The 16869-nt window shown below is 38.6% G+C and overlaps 1 protein-coding gene across 1 annotated transcript; it reads right to left on the bottom strand.

Annotated features, from left to right (window-relative positions):
* Nucleotides 1-283: 283 nt before the first annotated feature.
* On the bottom strand, nucleotides 284-13378 carry NELFA (negative elongation factor complex member A; the record flags this gene model as incomplete). The annotated part of the gene is made up of 10 exons (XM_009872638.1): nucleotides 284-638; nucleotides 2124-2223; nucleotides 3254-3510; nucleotides 5737-5848; nucleotides 7979-8067; nucleotides 8796-8865; nucleotides 9047-9177; nucleotides 10816-10905; nucleotides 11856-12017; nucleotides 13207-13378. Coding segments are annotated over 10 exons (1368 nt in total), but the record flags the coding sequence as incomplete, so codon positions are not given.
* Between the last annotated feature and the right edge of the window lie 3491 nt (nucleotides 13379-16869).

Genomic DNA, 16869 nt, shown 5'->3' with positions numbered 1-16869 from the left:
AGAGTCCATGTAGCCAAAGAGAATATTTTCTACAATAAGAATCTGTGCCCCTGTTTAATGGTAAACCGTGAATGACTGTAGTCTTCTCTTCCGTACTCAGAAGTAAACTGCTTCCATCTGTAATCTTTCAGTTGTGATCTCCTTTTGCAGCGTCTTGAACTGCAGGAAAACAAAAACACACCAACAACTTTTTCCCCCCAAGATCACCTTTCCCTCTCCCAAGATTAAAAAGAAAAACAAAACAAAACACAACAACAAACACATCAAAGAAAAAAGCGCGAGTTTGACACCATCTTCTGTGTTAACTGAGCCCAGACAGGTTGAAGAGCCACAATTTCTACTCTGGAGGGTAATAAGAAATGTACAAAATAGCATTCGCATGTACAGCTGACAGACTCTATGAGCTGGTTGACTCTAAGCTTGATTTGGTCCTGTATGCTGCTGCTGCATCTCTTAGGAAACATTAGTTATAGGTTTGTACTTCTTGAATCTGGTCCATTCACCAGTAGCATAGTTCATCTCAAAGACTGTATCAACTAACATAGTGGTGCTGCCAGTGCCATCTGCCTTTGGTAAATCTTCTGTATGCTCACTAAGTTTGATTTGGATGATGTCACCTTGCTCTTGGCAAGGATTCTCTGTGAAAACAATAGAAACAAATGATTCATTTCAATGCTATATTATAAACAGGAAAGAGCATTTGACTGATATTTGTTGGGGGGAAAAAAAAACACCACCAAAAATAAACAACCATAAAAACCACCACCACAACCACAAACCCACTCCAAACCCAAGTGATAAAGTAACGTCCCTAGCACACATAGCCACACAAAGATCCTCCTCCCTCCATACATCACAGACTAAGTTTTAAGGACAACAAAACAACAAAGTGGGAGTAAAGCATGCCAGTGTAATTAATTTTGTCATACAAGAAGATTAGATTTAAATCAGAGTTGTCACACTTGAACTACCAGAGTTACTTTATTTGGGATACATTTTGTAGTTAAAAGTCTCAACAATTTTCAGCTGTTCTAGAAGGCCAAACAGCTTTACTGAAATGTGACAGCAGAAGCATTAAGTGTTACATTTCAAGGTACCAAAGCTCAAAGATATGAGTTGGCAGTTATTTACCCAGCCTTCAGAAGCTGTTAACATTATTACTGAAGGAATTAATATTGTTATATACTTATCTATATAAGCATATGTGCATATATACATATAAAACACACACATACACACTTCCAAAATAGTATTTTACCTTGCATTACAAAGAACTGTCCATGTTGGTACTAAAGTACACTCCCCTACAGCAATTCAAAGTAGCATCTAGTACTAAGAGCACCATCATTAATGCACGACACTAAACTTTCTTAAAGCCCAGAGATCATCGCAGTAACTCTACCCTGGTCATCTTCAATAATGCATTACACTAATCCAAACACAAGAGCCACATTTAGGCTCCTGCACTCCAGTGATAAGAGCCTCAAATACCAAATTAGAAACCAGAGCTAGTGCAGATGATAGAGTTCAATTAAGGACTCTTAAATCCCTTCTCATCTTACATCTGATAATCTCCTGTGTGAAATAGCCTTGGTCCAACAAGGCCAATATATGACAGGATTTAGCTACGAGACACCTTATCTCCGTGTGATTCATAGCACCTGTGGTTACCTGAAGTCTCCGGCAACAACTGCTACACTTTCTAATGCAAAAGGCTCTGCACTATCCAACCTGTGCCTCGACTTGCCATGAAAGAACTTATGTTCCTTGGTCTTCTAGACAGACTACAATGATCTAACCAGTCCGTTCACTGTTCTGAATGGCTGCCTTGCTTCCCTTCAACCCCTAAGCCACAGGACATGCACTCACTTATGTATATATTGTGTTTAGCAGCTGCTCTGACAGCCTGTTTGACTTACTGGAAATACACTCTACCCTATTCCAGATAGAAATAAAATAGCTGGAACTATCACTCATAAAACTCTACACGGTCCAGAGTAAAGCAAAGAGTTCAGTACATAAAGAGCAAAGGGTCTTGCAGTCAGACATGCACATTTAGAAGTGCCAGGCTGTATTTCAGATCTGGGTATTCAAAAGCAAACTAAATTAGTCTCGATACATGCCTCTGGATCCTGCCATGAATCCAAGTATAAGAGCCTTTTCTGGCCTTGTAACTTTGTTTGCAGTCTTGAACATTTCCTGTGCAGCGTACATTTGCTCCCTCTGCAACAGATACAACAGAGAAAAATTTCAGTGGAGAAAGCACTGCCAACAGTATCAATACTCAGACAAGCATAAAAGAGTAAGGTGAAAGTTTGTAGACCTACAAAAAGTAAACAAAAAAGCACCTTAACCTCAAGGCTTTCCCTCTTTAATGCTTACACCTAACACAGCAACAACTGATTTCTGAAACCGTGGGAAAAAAAAAAAACAAACCATCAACCCTACTTTTAAATAGCTACAGAAATTCATGCTAAGAGACTAATCGTTATTTGTGTTCTTTATGACACTAGGTAAAAAGACAGACAAAAATCTAATGTTTCCTCTACAATCCAAACTTAGGCTTGCAGTAATTTCAGAGGATTTTTGTTCTTTACTAAATGAAGTAGAGGTACTGACAAAGTCACCCAGCTTCTTAAAAGTTCATATCTATTAAGCCAGGCTTACAGGTGTGCTTAAAGTCTTCAAACCAGCAGCACCATGAATTACATGCCAGCAATAAGCAGCTTGCTTGTAATTGCTGTTACATTTTACTTCCTCCCCAGTCTCAGGCTTCGAAAGATACGGGGTGTGACTGGGATCAAAAAAAATAAAGGCTTTTGTCTTAGAATAATCTATTGATATCTCTCCTCCTACCGTAGCAATTAATAGGATCCTTTTTAGCAGCTTACATTATACGCAATTGGCTGGGCAACAGCTCTTCTAGAAAGACACCTTTCTCCCAAAATTCTTTGCAAGACTAATACAACACTAATTTACATAAATGATTCTACAATAAACAGCAGTAAATAAAGACATCTTATTGTGACATTAACACTGCACAACTGAAAGTGTTGTGATTAACACCAAGACAGCAACGCTAATCAAAGCCACAAAGCATCTTCATTAACTTTGGTTATAAGTAAGCAGCCTCAACCACTCCACGATCCAAAGACGAGGAACCACCAACATGCTGAATGAGAACAGTAATAAAAATCTGTGTTTTCCAACATACTTCAAAAGCCACACTCCAGAAGAATCTGGTTTTACTTACCGTAAGAGAGAGGCTTTTTTTCGGTGGTGGCTGTTGCTGAGTTTGGGGGGCCACTTGTGGTGCCTGTGCCGCAGGGGAAATGGCAGGAGGTGTGGTAGGCGTTAGGGGTGAGGTAGGTGTAGCTGCAGGTGGATTAGAGTTACTATTGTACATGGGTGTTCTTTGTTTGAATTGTGCAGGAAGAGTTGTAGTAGCATTTGGAGCTGCAGGCTCTTCAGTTTGTCTGTTAGTCTGCAGGGCCTCTCGCACAGAGCCAGCTGCAAAAGCCAATCAGGATAATTAAAAACATTATAATCCCCCAAAAACTATTAGCATCACCAATGGCCTTTAAAGAAAACTAAGAATTCTGATTATTTCATTATTCAATATGCCATAGAATACCTACCTGAAAAACTGAAGAGCTAATGTTCTCTCCACTCAATTATCTTTAGCAGTAACTATAGACATCCAAGTGACTAGCTGTCAAATCTGGACTGCACTATATCGTTATGTTTAATGGATATCGGATGTATTAAATTGAAATTGCTGTATTTACTTTTTAGTTTATTGCTAGAACAACTGTACTCTGACCCTACAAGGACTCTTGCTGCACTGTTACAGAGAAGCCAAAATCATAGAAGTATTTCATCAGCTTTTACCTACAGCTTCCAAAGAAACAGTAATTAAGTCTCAGCCAGTACCAAATACTGAAAATACACAAACACTTAAGCAGATGACTATTAAATGTAGTCTTCACAAATCACTTATTAAATACTAACTGCTAAGAGGGTTAAAACAGTATTGGCAAGTCCTAACCCTGTTATTTCTCAAAGCTGATCCATTTACTGCACTTAAGGGAGTTACCACTCTGAACCTGGCTGCAGGTGGAGCTTACATCTAAGATCAAGTCACCGTGATTTGGTAAGTTACCATCTGTCCAGTAAACAGCAATTGCCCAGCGCACCCTCTAGCCAGTCACATTCTTTTGCAGCTGAGACACAAGCACAGCTATTCAAGCACCTTTCACAAATAAGGTTTAAGCTCACCTATGCACATTGTGTTCACAGCAGACTAAAAGGCAGATATCAACCAGAGCCACGCCAATGCCTTTCAGATCAGATTTTAGAGATCTCCATCTAGGCACGGACACAGTGTCGGTTTTAATAATAAGGCTACTATGCAGTAATATGTGGAACTGAAGAGTGAACACTTTGAGAGGACAAGCATTTATAACAATTAGTTACCCCATAACTTTGTACAAACCTCAAATTTTATTACTGGCTTCCTCTCACGTCAGAATAACTGACTTGCATCAAGCAACATGTCTTAATTACCAGAGACCAAATCTGTGGAACTTCTGGGTGCATCTTGTATCTATGAAATCGTTTTCTAGTCCTTGTCCATAAGAAAAGCTAGATACCCCATACTCCAAAAGGAAAAGAAATTATAAAAAAAAATAGAGAACAAAGACAATAGAGAATTTTAAACCAGACTTTTCCTGCTGTTGAATACCATGCCAAGGCCCTGGAAAATAATACTAGTTGCTGACAACACTGATGTGCTCTTGGCTGCATTCCCTCTGGAGATGCCAACTTTCTGCCAGAGAAAGATTTGCACGGACCTTCAGAGAGAATCTGAAGTGTTTCAGGGCCGAGTGAAGCATATGCATTTCCGTGTTTTGCATATGCATTTCTCTATAGTAACCAACATGCCACAGCTCACATACATCAGGACAAACATTACAGTACCAAATCACCGCATGCAAGTGGAAAAACAATGCATTAAACCGCAAGGTTGGTTCTGTTAACTACAAGGTCTGGTAACGAATCCCAGTCACGCACATCTGGTAATGCAAACTGATACATTACTTTAAGACTTCACATGCAGCAGCGAAGGAAAAACGTAAATTCAAGTGTCTTAAAATAAAAGGCATAGAAATAAAGGATTTGTATGAATGCTATTTTTTACTATAGGCAATTTTCTAGAATTGAAAATAATGTAGCACTTTTCAAAATATGCAGGAGCACAGCTATTACATATCACAAGGTAAAAGGAAAACAGATGGCTTGAACCGAGCCTGTGTGAAAGTTAGTATGTACTTGCCTCTAGAAACTGACCTGACTTCTGAAAGCAAGTGTTTTGTAAGTACATGAACAGGGATGCATGTATGGAGTATATACTCTAGACTTATGTGTACTACTCATGTAACTTTAGGTATTAAAAAAGGCTGGATTTTCTATTACAGAGTAAGAAAATAAAACCAGCCAATTGCTCTGCTTAACTAGCAGCTATTTTAAGACTTAAAACCAATACGCATTTCCTTTCTTTAGGTTAAACAACATGCCTGGTTATCCCAAACCCAATGGCTGGGTTTCTGCAATAAATTTTCAGACTAAGGTTGAGTTTCACTAGAGTTCAGGGATAACAAGCTTGTAAATAAAAAGAGAGCTGGACAGTAAAACTGCATAGAGTTGGAAGTATTAGGACACAAAAACGCCTCTTACATGGCTGTGTTTCGGAGCTTGGGATATATGAAGAAGACGGCACCACACTGGGGGTAGCAGGTAAGTAACTTGTAGAAGGTAGCGCAGGCTCATTGTTCAATGAGCCAAGTTTCTGTAAAATAGAAAAGAAAGTGTTATAACCATAGTGCATATACACATGCACTGTTTCTGCATTTTAAATGCAATTTCAACATTAGTTCTGCTACAATATTCCTTTTGGAAACTTAATTACAGACTCCTCTGTTGGGGTTGAAAGGGCAACCTTGCCTTAACTCCCTATACAAAGCTCAGACATTAGAATTACCCTAGAAGAGAAAAAGCAGCTTTTATTTCCCCTAATTCAGATGAAAGTTGCTTCTGAAAGCACAGTATGAGCCTGGAAAAAGTATTATGGAGAACGTACTTCTGCAAAGAGAGTCAAGCTGCTGTTCCTCTGTCCTATCCCTCAGCTGCCAGTATGGAGACCAGATAACGAAATTTGTGCACTGTAGAAATCAGCGATCTTCTGCCTGAGCAAACAAGCTCTTCACTATTAGCAAGCGGAAACCTGTGTTCCTCCATGGGCAAAAAACATACTATAGTATCACCCAGGAGAATGCAAAGACCTCTGGGACATAAGCAAGCAAAAGGTAGCAGTAAAAGCACAGATAAAACTCTGTTTCCATTGAAACTGGCAGTCAAAAAAAAAAGTGCCATGTTTTGTACTGAACTATGCATGACATTGCACACATGACATGAACACAACATCATGGTATCTCTACAAAGATCTTCACTTTAGTCCAATACAGCCTTAAAAACAAGAGTTTGATAGAGGAAAGAACTTTTGGGCAAGTCTGGCAGACAAATCATTAAAGGTAAGCGTACTAGACAAAAGACAGATTCTGTAGAATGTGGAGCTTGCCAAAAGAAGATATTCCTAGAGTTCTGCAGAAGGATAGGTGATGAGTTTCACTCCTGACACAGGCCTACCAGTGTCTGCCTGTATGTTGGTTTTGGCACATGTGCCAGAGATTGCTACTTCCATAACTATGGGACAAGTGTTGCATGTGTCTACCATGAGGCTCTAGAGGAAAAGCCTGGCTCACCAACCAAACCACAGGTCTCGATCAGTGCTCCCCCAAAGGCAAGCGTTGCATTTCAACACATGGACTCAGAGGCAGAGGCAATCATGACACTTGAACAATTTGGAACACGAGAAGACACTTAAGATTCAAGATGGATTCCTATTGTCAAGAGGCTTGCAAACACTGGGTACGGCAGCCTCAAATTAGATACTAGTATCTAAAGAACAAAGATTAATTCCAGGCCAAGGCCTGCTGCAGTAGAATAGACAGTTTCTAACTCAGAAGTGGGGAGAGGACCTACCATTCCTGTAAAAGCTATGCCCTGCCTGAGAAAATAAAGTTGCAGCACAGCTTTTCCTATGCACCATATCTGAAAGAATAGGAAAAAACCTGCATAGAACACCACCACCCACCTCCCACTTGGACTAACTCTACCAACAGTTTAGCTTTTTCAATAGATCCTAAACAACAACAAAAAGATTTACACAGGTTTTAAGCAGCACAGATTTATAGCTATGGGTAATTCCACTCTGTTTCTCATCCCTTTCCAGTAGCAATGGTACTGGCTAAGTCAAGTTACAGACAGGTTTGGAGACCTCAGAAAAAGCTGCCTTCTGGATTAAGCATTGATTCTCAAAAATTGCAAGATAAAAACAGAGAAAAGAACCACAGAAGGGTACTAGCACATAGGTTCTTTTCTCAAGCCAGAAGACAGATGAGTTTTAAAGAGTTGTTTCTTGCTGCTTATACTCAGCTGTCCCTCTTGGGCACATGCCAACAACAAGTGCCCCTCACCAAGACTTCTGAGGACACTATTCTACTCAGGTCACAAAGGATGGCCAGGCACAGAGTGAAACCCGCAGGAACTCCTGAAAACTATTCTACTTCCCCAGGGTCAGAGAGCTCTTATATCCCTTTCACCTCTGACTACAGTCCTCAGTTACAGAAATATTATACCCCATTGCAAACTCAAAATAGCAAAAAGCAAGGAAGCAAAAACTTTACCTTCATCCTGCTTTGAATTTTTGCGCTAGTTTGGTGAAAATATAATAGAATGTTGAAATAATTGTGCAAAGATTTTTACATTAAAAAGCATGCTTCAATAAGTTACTAAAATATAATTACTAAATGCTTTAGAGTAACATGCATTATGCTTTTTGTTGTTGTTTTGGTTTTACCTGTGTAGACACAAGGCCAGCAGCATAATCTGGGGTAGCATTTTCTACTACTGTTTCTTCTTTGGCTTGTTTTTCCACAACTTCTGTATCTATTGCATAAAACCAAAAGTCAGTTCAAGGAAGTTTTCAGATATATTGAATTAGATATACTATGTTCAAACAAAGATATTAAAATGCATATTTCTCTGTCCACTAAAACATGCTACAAGAGGCATATGCTGAAATTTTGGTACATACAGTAATCTTCACACATTGTTCCATGACCAACCCAGTTATGAACTGAAGCACAACATGTATTCACCAAGCTAACTGAGTAACTAGGCAGAACTGGCTAATTCTGTGGTATCAAAAAACATCAGAACTCAAAAATTTAACTGCAATCATAATTTTCTTCTGAGACAGTACTCATACTAGTCATTTAAGATATCTCGGACAATTTCACTAGAAATTTTTTAAACATCACTTCCAATTAGTTTACTTGGCTATAGAGCCACTAGAAATAAGTATATCAAAATATCTCTCCATAATTCCTGTAGTGAAGCCACTCATACGCCTACAAGCTCCCCAAAGCATAACCAACTAGCTCAATCCTTCCATGCAACTGAGGCAAGTTACTACCTAGGCATGGGCAGTATGATTAGCAGCACTGAAAAAAAAACGAAGTGAAAAACCTCCCAACAAAGTGTTTTTTGTTTGTGTTTTTATTTCTTCCCCTTTAAAAGTTTAACTGAAGATTAAGTTTTTACAAATGAAGAACAAATATAGATCCTATCTGCAGATGTATTAATAGTCTTCGTAAACAGCATGCTGTACCAACCTAATGTCTTTCTTCTTCTCTTTGCTTCACGGCCAGCACCTACCATATCCAGCTCAGAGATATCGAGAAGCTAAAAAGAAAACCCATAGAGAACTTAATAACCAGTGTTAAATTTATTTAGTTGATTCCTAAACACTGTCATTTTTTTTTCTAATATATTGATACTTGATTCGAAACAGCCTCAGAATTCCCTTTAGATCAGAGAGTAGAACTGAGCAGGAAAGCAAGAGACTAAGAAAGAGTGTACCTACCTTTACTCCTCTTTCTTTGCGCAAAGGTGTTCTTGAAGGAGGAATAGGAGTTCTGTTTCCAGAAGGACTAAATACACTAGGTGCTGAAGTACTCCTGAATGGAGCTTGTTTTGGTATTCCTTTGAGTGGTGCTTAGGGAAGATCAAAAAGGGCAACATATATATTTAACCAATTAGAAAAAAAAATAACAAGGAGTTCTTTGGCTTTTCCCTCTTCTTAACACAAATCCCCCTCCCCTTAAACTTCAAATGTTTATAACGTGGAACTGGCTATAATACTTATATGGCCCTCAAAGGTCAGATTAGCTTTTAACCTTCAGACAAGGAATAACCTTTAAACAAGCCAATCTTTAGGCTAATGCTTGCAGTCTCATTTGACACAAAGTAATTAAACAGGTGCACTGCTATCAAAATATACTTTTCCTACATACATGATGCCTACCTTACTTAGAACAAGTAAGCTTTGAACACATCAAAAGGTACTGGGCACGAACATTCTGAACCCAATTATTGCTGAAGCTGCTCTTTGAACTTTAAGATCCAGTTACTTGGTAAAACTGTATATAATCAGAAATTTCTTAGCCAAGCTTCTGCAGGGCAAAAGGGTCATAATCTAACCAGGAGGTGAATTACAGCTTTGCAGAGGGGTTTGAAATTCTGAAGCTGCTGTTTGCATGGGGAAGATCCAGTTTGGGTCTGTATTTCAAACGGAAACCTGTTGTCTCAACATTCATTAGAAACTGTTGCACCTACAAGAAGCTGTTTCCTCCCAGCTTTACACCATTACCCTTCTACCTCACACTTAATGTAAGCACTGAAGACAGCATTCTTGGTCAACTGCTAAAAAAATTAGGGAGACATATACATATCTATCAGGTCTTTGAGGCTCCTCACAATCTCATAATAGCCTACAATTTGAAGTTAAACATGTAATTCAGTTTGAGGTTAGATGCTCTATACCCCTCTACATATTGTACCAAAAGCCTTTTCGCCATGGGACAATGCTCTCTGACCAACCTACGTTTCAGCAGAGCAAACCCTGGCTGGTCCCACAACTCATTTCTAGAGACCACCTGTCTCTAAAGGCCAAGTCTGAAAACTAGCTTTCTTAGTTCAACTGCTAAAAAGAATGTCAAGAACTAACAGTCAATTTCTATACTGGGACAACTTTTAGTTCAAATTACATCTACATTTTCTGCATTTCCTACCTGAATACGCGGCCAAACTTCGGTGCTCAAAACCGCATCTTAAATGCATCATCACAAAGTGCTTCATAGCTTCGAGCCACCAGACCAAGAAACCACATTTTATACCTCAGCATCATATTGGTGGTCAGAAAAGTTATACCTGGGCAGTGATTTGTAGTAACTAATTTTGGACCCTCCTCCTGTTCTTAGTCAAAAAGGGCATTGCAAAGAGCACAGCAGATTACTGTGATCCACCCTGCTCCCTTCTGGAGCAACATGACTTCATCAGGAGTTATTCCTGGAGTGATCCAAATTAAATTCTACTCTAATCTACAGGCATGATCCAGCTGCATACATTCTAGAAGCATGGCAGATATACGTGCCATTTAAGAAAAACCCCACATTCTTATTCTTTCTGACAAGATATGTCAAACATTTAAATATCAGTAGAGAGGAAGGCAGAATGGGAGAAATCCTTTGGTTCAAAAAGTTATTTTTTCTCAAAACTAGACAATAATTTTGCTCTTCATGAAGGCTATTTTATCTGATTTTCTTTGCAGGAAGTGATCAAAGTGTGTCATACTTGTTGTATCTATCTTTTTGACCAGTCCCCTGCCTTTGGCATGGAAAGGCACTCCTGCAGTCTTCTTGAGCTGCTGTGCAGTTTCTGTTGCTAAAAAGAAAAAGGGCTTTAGTTATTACAGAATCTGTGCTGAAAAAAATGCAATCTATCACTTCTTTCTATAAAACATTATTAACAAATACATAAAAATATGGAAATAATAACAAAGGAAAATTTATATTTTAAATAAAACCAAGGTCATTTATGCAATGTAAACACAGCACTTGGAGAAAATGCAAAAATCAATATGACTATGCAACTGGTAAGATGCAACTAAATTAAAAGAAATTATCAGAATAGACTCAGTAGAGACTGAAATAATTGAAGAAATTTCTATACAGCATCACAAAAAGTTACAAATCTTCTATTTAGCCGGACCAGCTGCTCAAGTCACACGCAAGAAAGGTGGAAGCTGCTGCAACAAACAGCAGGTAAAGTATTTTCTGATTGTTTGGTTCAAGCAGCTACCAATACACATATGTACACACTGCCTTTTGTTAATAAAAACCCTCTTCATTGCCACACCCTATATAGCCTATATAGCCATTATGAGCAAAAGAAAGCATTAATTTGCAGCTCTTGCTCCCTGTTGCAAAAACAGATGGCAAAATAAAACTAGGTTCTCATTTCAGGTTTGTTTCAGGAGTTTTAACCAAAGCTGTCCCTTACAAATCTTCAAAACCGACTGTTAAACACATCCATGAGAGAATATATCTGTGCTTTAAAAAGCTACAGCTTTTTGCATGCCTTGAAATCTGAACAGCATTTAAATCAAGATTAGCATTTTAATGCAAACATGGTCAAAATGACTGGCATTGGCTCTTCCACAGATATCAGTCTATCAAAGGAAAAACAAAATCAGCCAGCAATGAATGCTCTTACAACAGAAAATTTTAACATATATCCCCATAGAGTAAGACTAGAAAGTAAGACAATATATATTTTCCTTTTGCCATTTAATTTATTTCTCAATCTTACCAACTAGCTATAATACTACTTACACTTCTGCAAGAGTTCAGCTCTGAGAGTGGCACTCTTAGGTTTCCTTTTCAGCTGGAAGTGTTTCACTGGGGGGGTAAGTGGCCCAGCTAGTGTTGTCAAGGCATTTTTGTTTAAATATTGGCATTCCAGGGGCAACATAGCTGAAGTTTCGCATTCACTTACTGCATAAAGAGTTAACAGAGTACACAGGGGTATTAGTACCTCTTTGATAGTCAGTTACAAAATATTTCACAACTAAACTGTACAGGTGTTTTTAAATATTAGATTACTTGTTTAAACACCAACAGTAATTTAGTTCCAATTATTTCACAGTAGATAACACATTATTAGGATGTTTGTTTTTTACATTAGCTTCATAAGAGCTTCTATGTTAATTATACCCAGTCAAATTACAGGAATCTTAAATATGCTACCATTGTCAGAGTAAAAGAAGAAAACATGATTGAATTCCCAGATTCCTTAAATACTGCATGCAAAAAGGAAACTACTAAAGTTCAAACCCAAAGTGTGAATAGACAGGCGATGATGTGTTTACATCAAGAAACCAAAATGCTTCCACCTCCAAGTCATTTCATTATTGGTTTGCTGCATTCCTAACCCCAAGGCCACGCCTGGCCACTGATGCCCGAGGGCTTCTTCTAGGCCATGTGCTAAACGGAACTCACAGACGTACAAGTAGCTTTGTATTTATCATTTACTACACTGTTTGAAGCAGCAACTGTGCAAGTCCCTGAGCCAATATTTTTAGCTGCTAGGCAGCCTGTTGCTAGTCGGACATCAGCAGCGAAACTCTTCTTGCGATCGGCCTCCCCCAGAGCACCTATCCTTTGCAGCCTAGAGGAGGACTTCCAGCAGAGACGCACCCCTTCTGCCAACACAAGGGTGCTGCTTCCACACATGAGGGTGTCCACACAACCACTGCAGAAAGAGTCTTACTGTCTTCTGTGGTACTACAACATATAAGACAGAGCAAGATACGAAAAACCTCCACTTACTAAGCTGTAGTAAGTTGTTTATTACTTATCAGCGCTCATACAGCCTGTCTACAATACTAATGAATCCACATTACCTTGCCTGTTGCACTTCACAAACTCTCAGTGCAATACCTGACATTTAAGTTCTGATGATGATGTGTGAAAAGATAATTTAAGAAGTTTCTAGTCCTCAAATATCATAGTTCCCAGTCCAGTAACATGCTAGATCATGAACTGTAGCAGTTAAAGAGACAAGACATACTGCTTGTCCTGATACCCATATCGTAAAGATAGCAAGACTGTCCGTGACACAACAGGGTATTTCTGAAGAAAAGGCATCGTATTTCTATAATTTTCACCAACAGAAAATACTTACCTTTTTCTCTAAGCTCTCCTAAAATATCTTGAACATTGGGATTCTGTTCTTCAAGATCAAGGTTAAGGGAGCCAGTATCTGGAAAGGATTTTAAAATATCAGCTACCATTAAGACCCAGGGGTCTGAATCCAAGGTAGCGAGCTGGATAATTTCAGTCAGTGCCCCTTTCATCTAACAAAAAAAGAAAGAGAAAATCAGCCAATTGGAAACAGTTTTAAACAGGTTATAGTTGGATTTTTTTTTTTAAATAAAAAAGACACCAGAATAGGCATGCACAATGTTTTACTACCAGGGAAGGGAAGAGGGAGACTGCTTCACAGTTATACATTAACTCCAGAACTAAGTAGAAAAATGAACCAAGCTGGTTTTTTTTAAATTCTGCTTTCAGTCAGCTCCATTTGTTTGGAGCTTTTGACAGATCAAGGCTTTGTTTAGCAGTGAATGTTCTTACTAAAAGAAACAGACCAGATTCTTACATTATTGCCTCCTTATACTCTCAGTGTACCTACACCTTATATTCAGTGATATTCAAGAATACACAGCTGGAATACAACAAGTTATTTAGAACAGGCATCTAAATGAAAATGTGCACCTTATGGGCCACAGAATAATTAAGCTGACAGGCCATATCTGCATCACATGAACATAAACTAAGTCCTTGAATTTTTTACTTAAGCTTAGGTCAAAATAATACATTTCACACTGATCAAAACTGTATTGCTTGACAATAACCACCTATGAGAGAAGTACACTCAGCCCTCTAACATGCCCCAAGTAACAAGACTACCCAAAGTTTCTGTAGTCAGGAAAAGTATTTTTCTTTAAGCATCTATCTCAAAAAAGTAAAAATAACCCATAAGTTAGTACAAAAGTTCACTATTACACTACTTTTTTTTAAATTACTGATCAACATGTCTACCGTCACTACGAAATTAAATAAAAAGGTGACTACAGTCAGGAGTTTACACAGTGAATCTCAGCTTATTTATCTTACTTCATTCACAGCTAAACTTAAGCCCCCCAAATAGAGACTGAACACTTTTTTTTCCTCCCCAAGTAAAATTTCATACAAGTATTAAAGCACTAGCTTCACAGAAGATGTCTGAGATATACTGTGCACCTACCATGCCACAAAACATACTAGTAAAATTACCTAAACTATGTAGATACAGTCTATCTGTATGGTATTAACGCTAGAGAATCTACAAGCAAGTATAAGGAAATACTTCAATTTTGATTTTTCACAATCCTCTGTGGCTCACACAGCTTAGTTACAGTCTCCGCGTTTCTGAACACAGGGAGAAAAGCAATAGATTCATCTCTGCCTTTATGCTGTATTTCTTTCCATTTAGAACCAGGCTTTTCTTATACGAAAAGGTTCAACAAAATAAGCTTACTTTCCTCACGTACCTCTAAGAAATAAGTTAGATTTCCGCTTACAATTTTTCCTCCCAAGCACTTTTAAAGCTCAGAGGCAGACAAACATTGACATTTCTCAATCCCTTTCACCCACGCGATGTTATTGCCCTCTCACTTTAGATAGGTTTACAAGTGCACATAGGGGCAGTTTGTCCTTTACCCCTTGCATGTTTTATCACTCCAAGGAACAAACAGGGCAGTTCATCTGACCAAAAGCTGACATCTTCCTATAGCTTTAAGCTTGATCAGCTCCATGGTGTGGCTGACTATAGTCACATAAACAGGAGAATCGCCAAGAGAGTAACAAAAAGGAGACACTGCAACAGTAAGTTACCATCCCCAGCAGCACTATTAATTTGCTTTGGCCAAAACTGACCACATACCCATGACAATGCACTGTTTAACATGTCAGATTTAACCAGCACTTACCCAACTAAAATAATCAATATCTAAGGTTCTAGTCTTTATTGTCCTCCATTACTCAATTCTTCCTCAGTAAATCTAGAGCACAGACCTCAACTCTACTCTGCCTTGTCGATCTCTCTATTCTAACCAAAAACAGCTCATCAGAAGCCACTTTTACAGTGGATGAGGTCAACTGTGCACGCTATCAAAACAAAGTTTCTTATTCTTCTATTTACTGTACCTATTTAAACATAACACCTGAAAATTTAAAATGCCACGAGAGCTGATGAAGCTACAGTTTCTTTATAGCTCTTTTACAAGCTTGTATCTGGGCACCACTAATGCAGGTAAGTGTACAGAATGCAATTCCTCCATCAAAGCAAACTCAGACAATAGTTGGGAAGAAAGATGTCTCCTGTATCCTCCCAATTTACTCTTCGCATCTGCTTCACGAAACTCCTATTTGTACAAAAAATTCAGAGCTACACACCTATATCATGTAAGTTCTTGTAGAGCTCTTTTCTGAGTACATCCACACCGCCATCAGGGCAACTAAAATTCAGGCAACCTAACTTACGTCACAACCCACTACTTGACACAGCTAATTCCTTCAAGAAAGGAGCCAAGAAGCAACTTGTTTGCCTAACACTGGGCAAATCATATTATCAGAAGACCTAACGGCAGAAAGCTCACAGCGAAAAAGCAGGCACCGTCACACTAATGGGCACCATGAGCTACTTGGAGACTTTGCCTGAACATGGGTTTGCATGTAACAAGCCTGGATTTGAGTTTTGACTCAAGCTTGTCTTCATATGGCAATTTAAATTTATGTTCCCGATCTGCTGTTGAAATGGCAGATTAAAATTTAAATTTGTGGTTTGGGAGTACATGAAATGCAACTCAAAATAACAGAGAATCCCACATGCAGTTTTTCAGTTGCTTTACAGAGCTCAGCCATAATCCCAAGCTCTTAATTGTATAAGATTGCAACACCAGGTCAGTAAGAGTCCCATCAGCTCCAACCAGTGTCTTGCTAATCATGAATGTCAAGATGTGATGCAACACGTTCTGGTATTCCTTTCATCTAAAACTTAAGGATACTAAGTATTTTTCTCAGCCTTCTGGCACACATAGATACAAAAGGAAAAAAAAAAAGCACAGGGCACAACCAGAAATGTCTAACAAGAAAGGATCGGGCAGAATGGAAAAAGTCTGGGAACGAAGACAAAGGGAGACTAGTAACGGCTGTGCAGGAAGAACACACCAAGAGCACCGTGGGAAGGGGAAATGTTACTGGAGACATGCAAAGTGACAGCTCTGACATGACTTCTTGCAAAGAATTCATATCTGTTATGCCTAAATTAATGTATGCTACTCCACCTTTAGACAACTGCATCAACAATTAGCTAATAAACCCAATCAAGTTTTAATCTTTCAAGGGCTGTAGAAAAGGTGATATTTTATAGGTATCTGTATTATTATTATTGAGCGCTTTCATTAAGCTAAAAGCATTGGACTGAAAGTACCATATTAATATTTATGCGATACAAAACTACAATGGATCAAATATCGCTATTTTATGTTTTGTATTTTAATAATGAAAAACAGTAGAAGTAGCCAAGAGTAATATTAGATTAAAATATAGCACATCACAGAAAAAGAATACTGAACGCAGGCCAGAGAGATGCATCCTGCCCATTCTGAAGACAGGGGGAAAGGCAAGTGTCATGTGCCCTCATGCTTCTCTGTGCCAGAACTCCACAACTCCCACCTATGTGAACAGAGGACTCCTGAATCACATAAGGAAGCAAGGAGAAACAGTTTTGACTTTTGCTCTC

Source organism: Apaloderma vittatum, unplaced genomic scaffold, assembly GCF_000703405.1.
Source record: "Apaloderma vittatum isolate BGI_N311 unplaced genomic scaffold, ASM70340v1 scaffold16827, whole genome shotgun sequence".
Taxonomy (NCBI): Eukaryota; Metazoa; Chordata; class Aves; order Trogoniformes; family Trogonidae; genus Apaloderma; species Apaloderma vittatum.
Note: the sequence above shows the minus strand (reverse complement) of the source record. Positions and strands in the feature narration are given on the sequence as shown.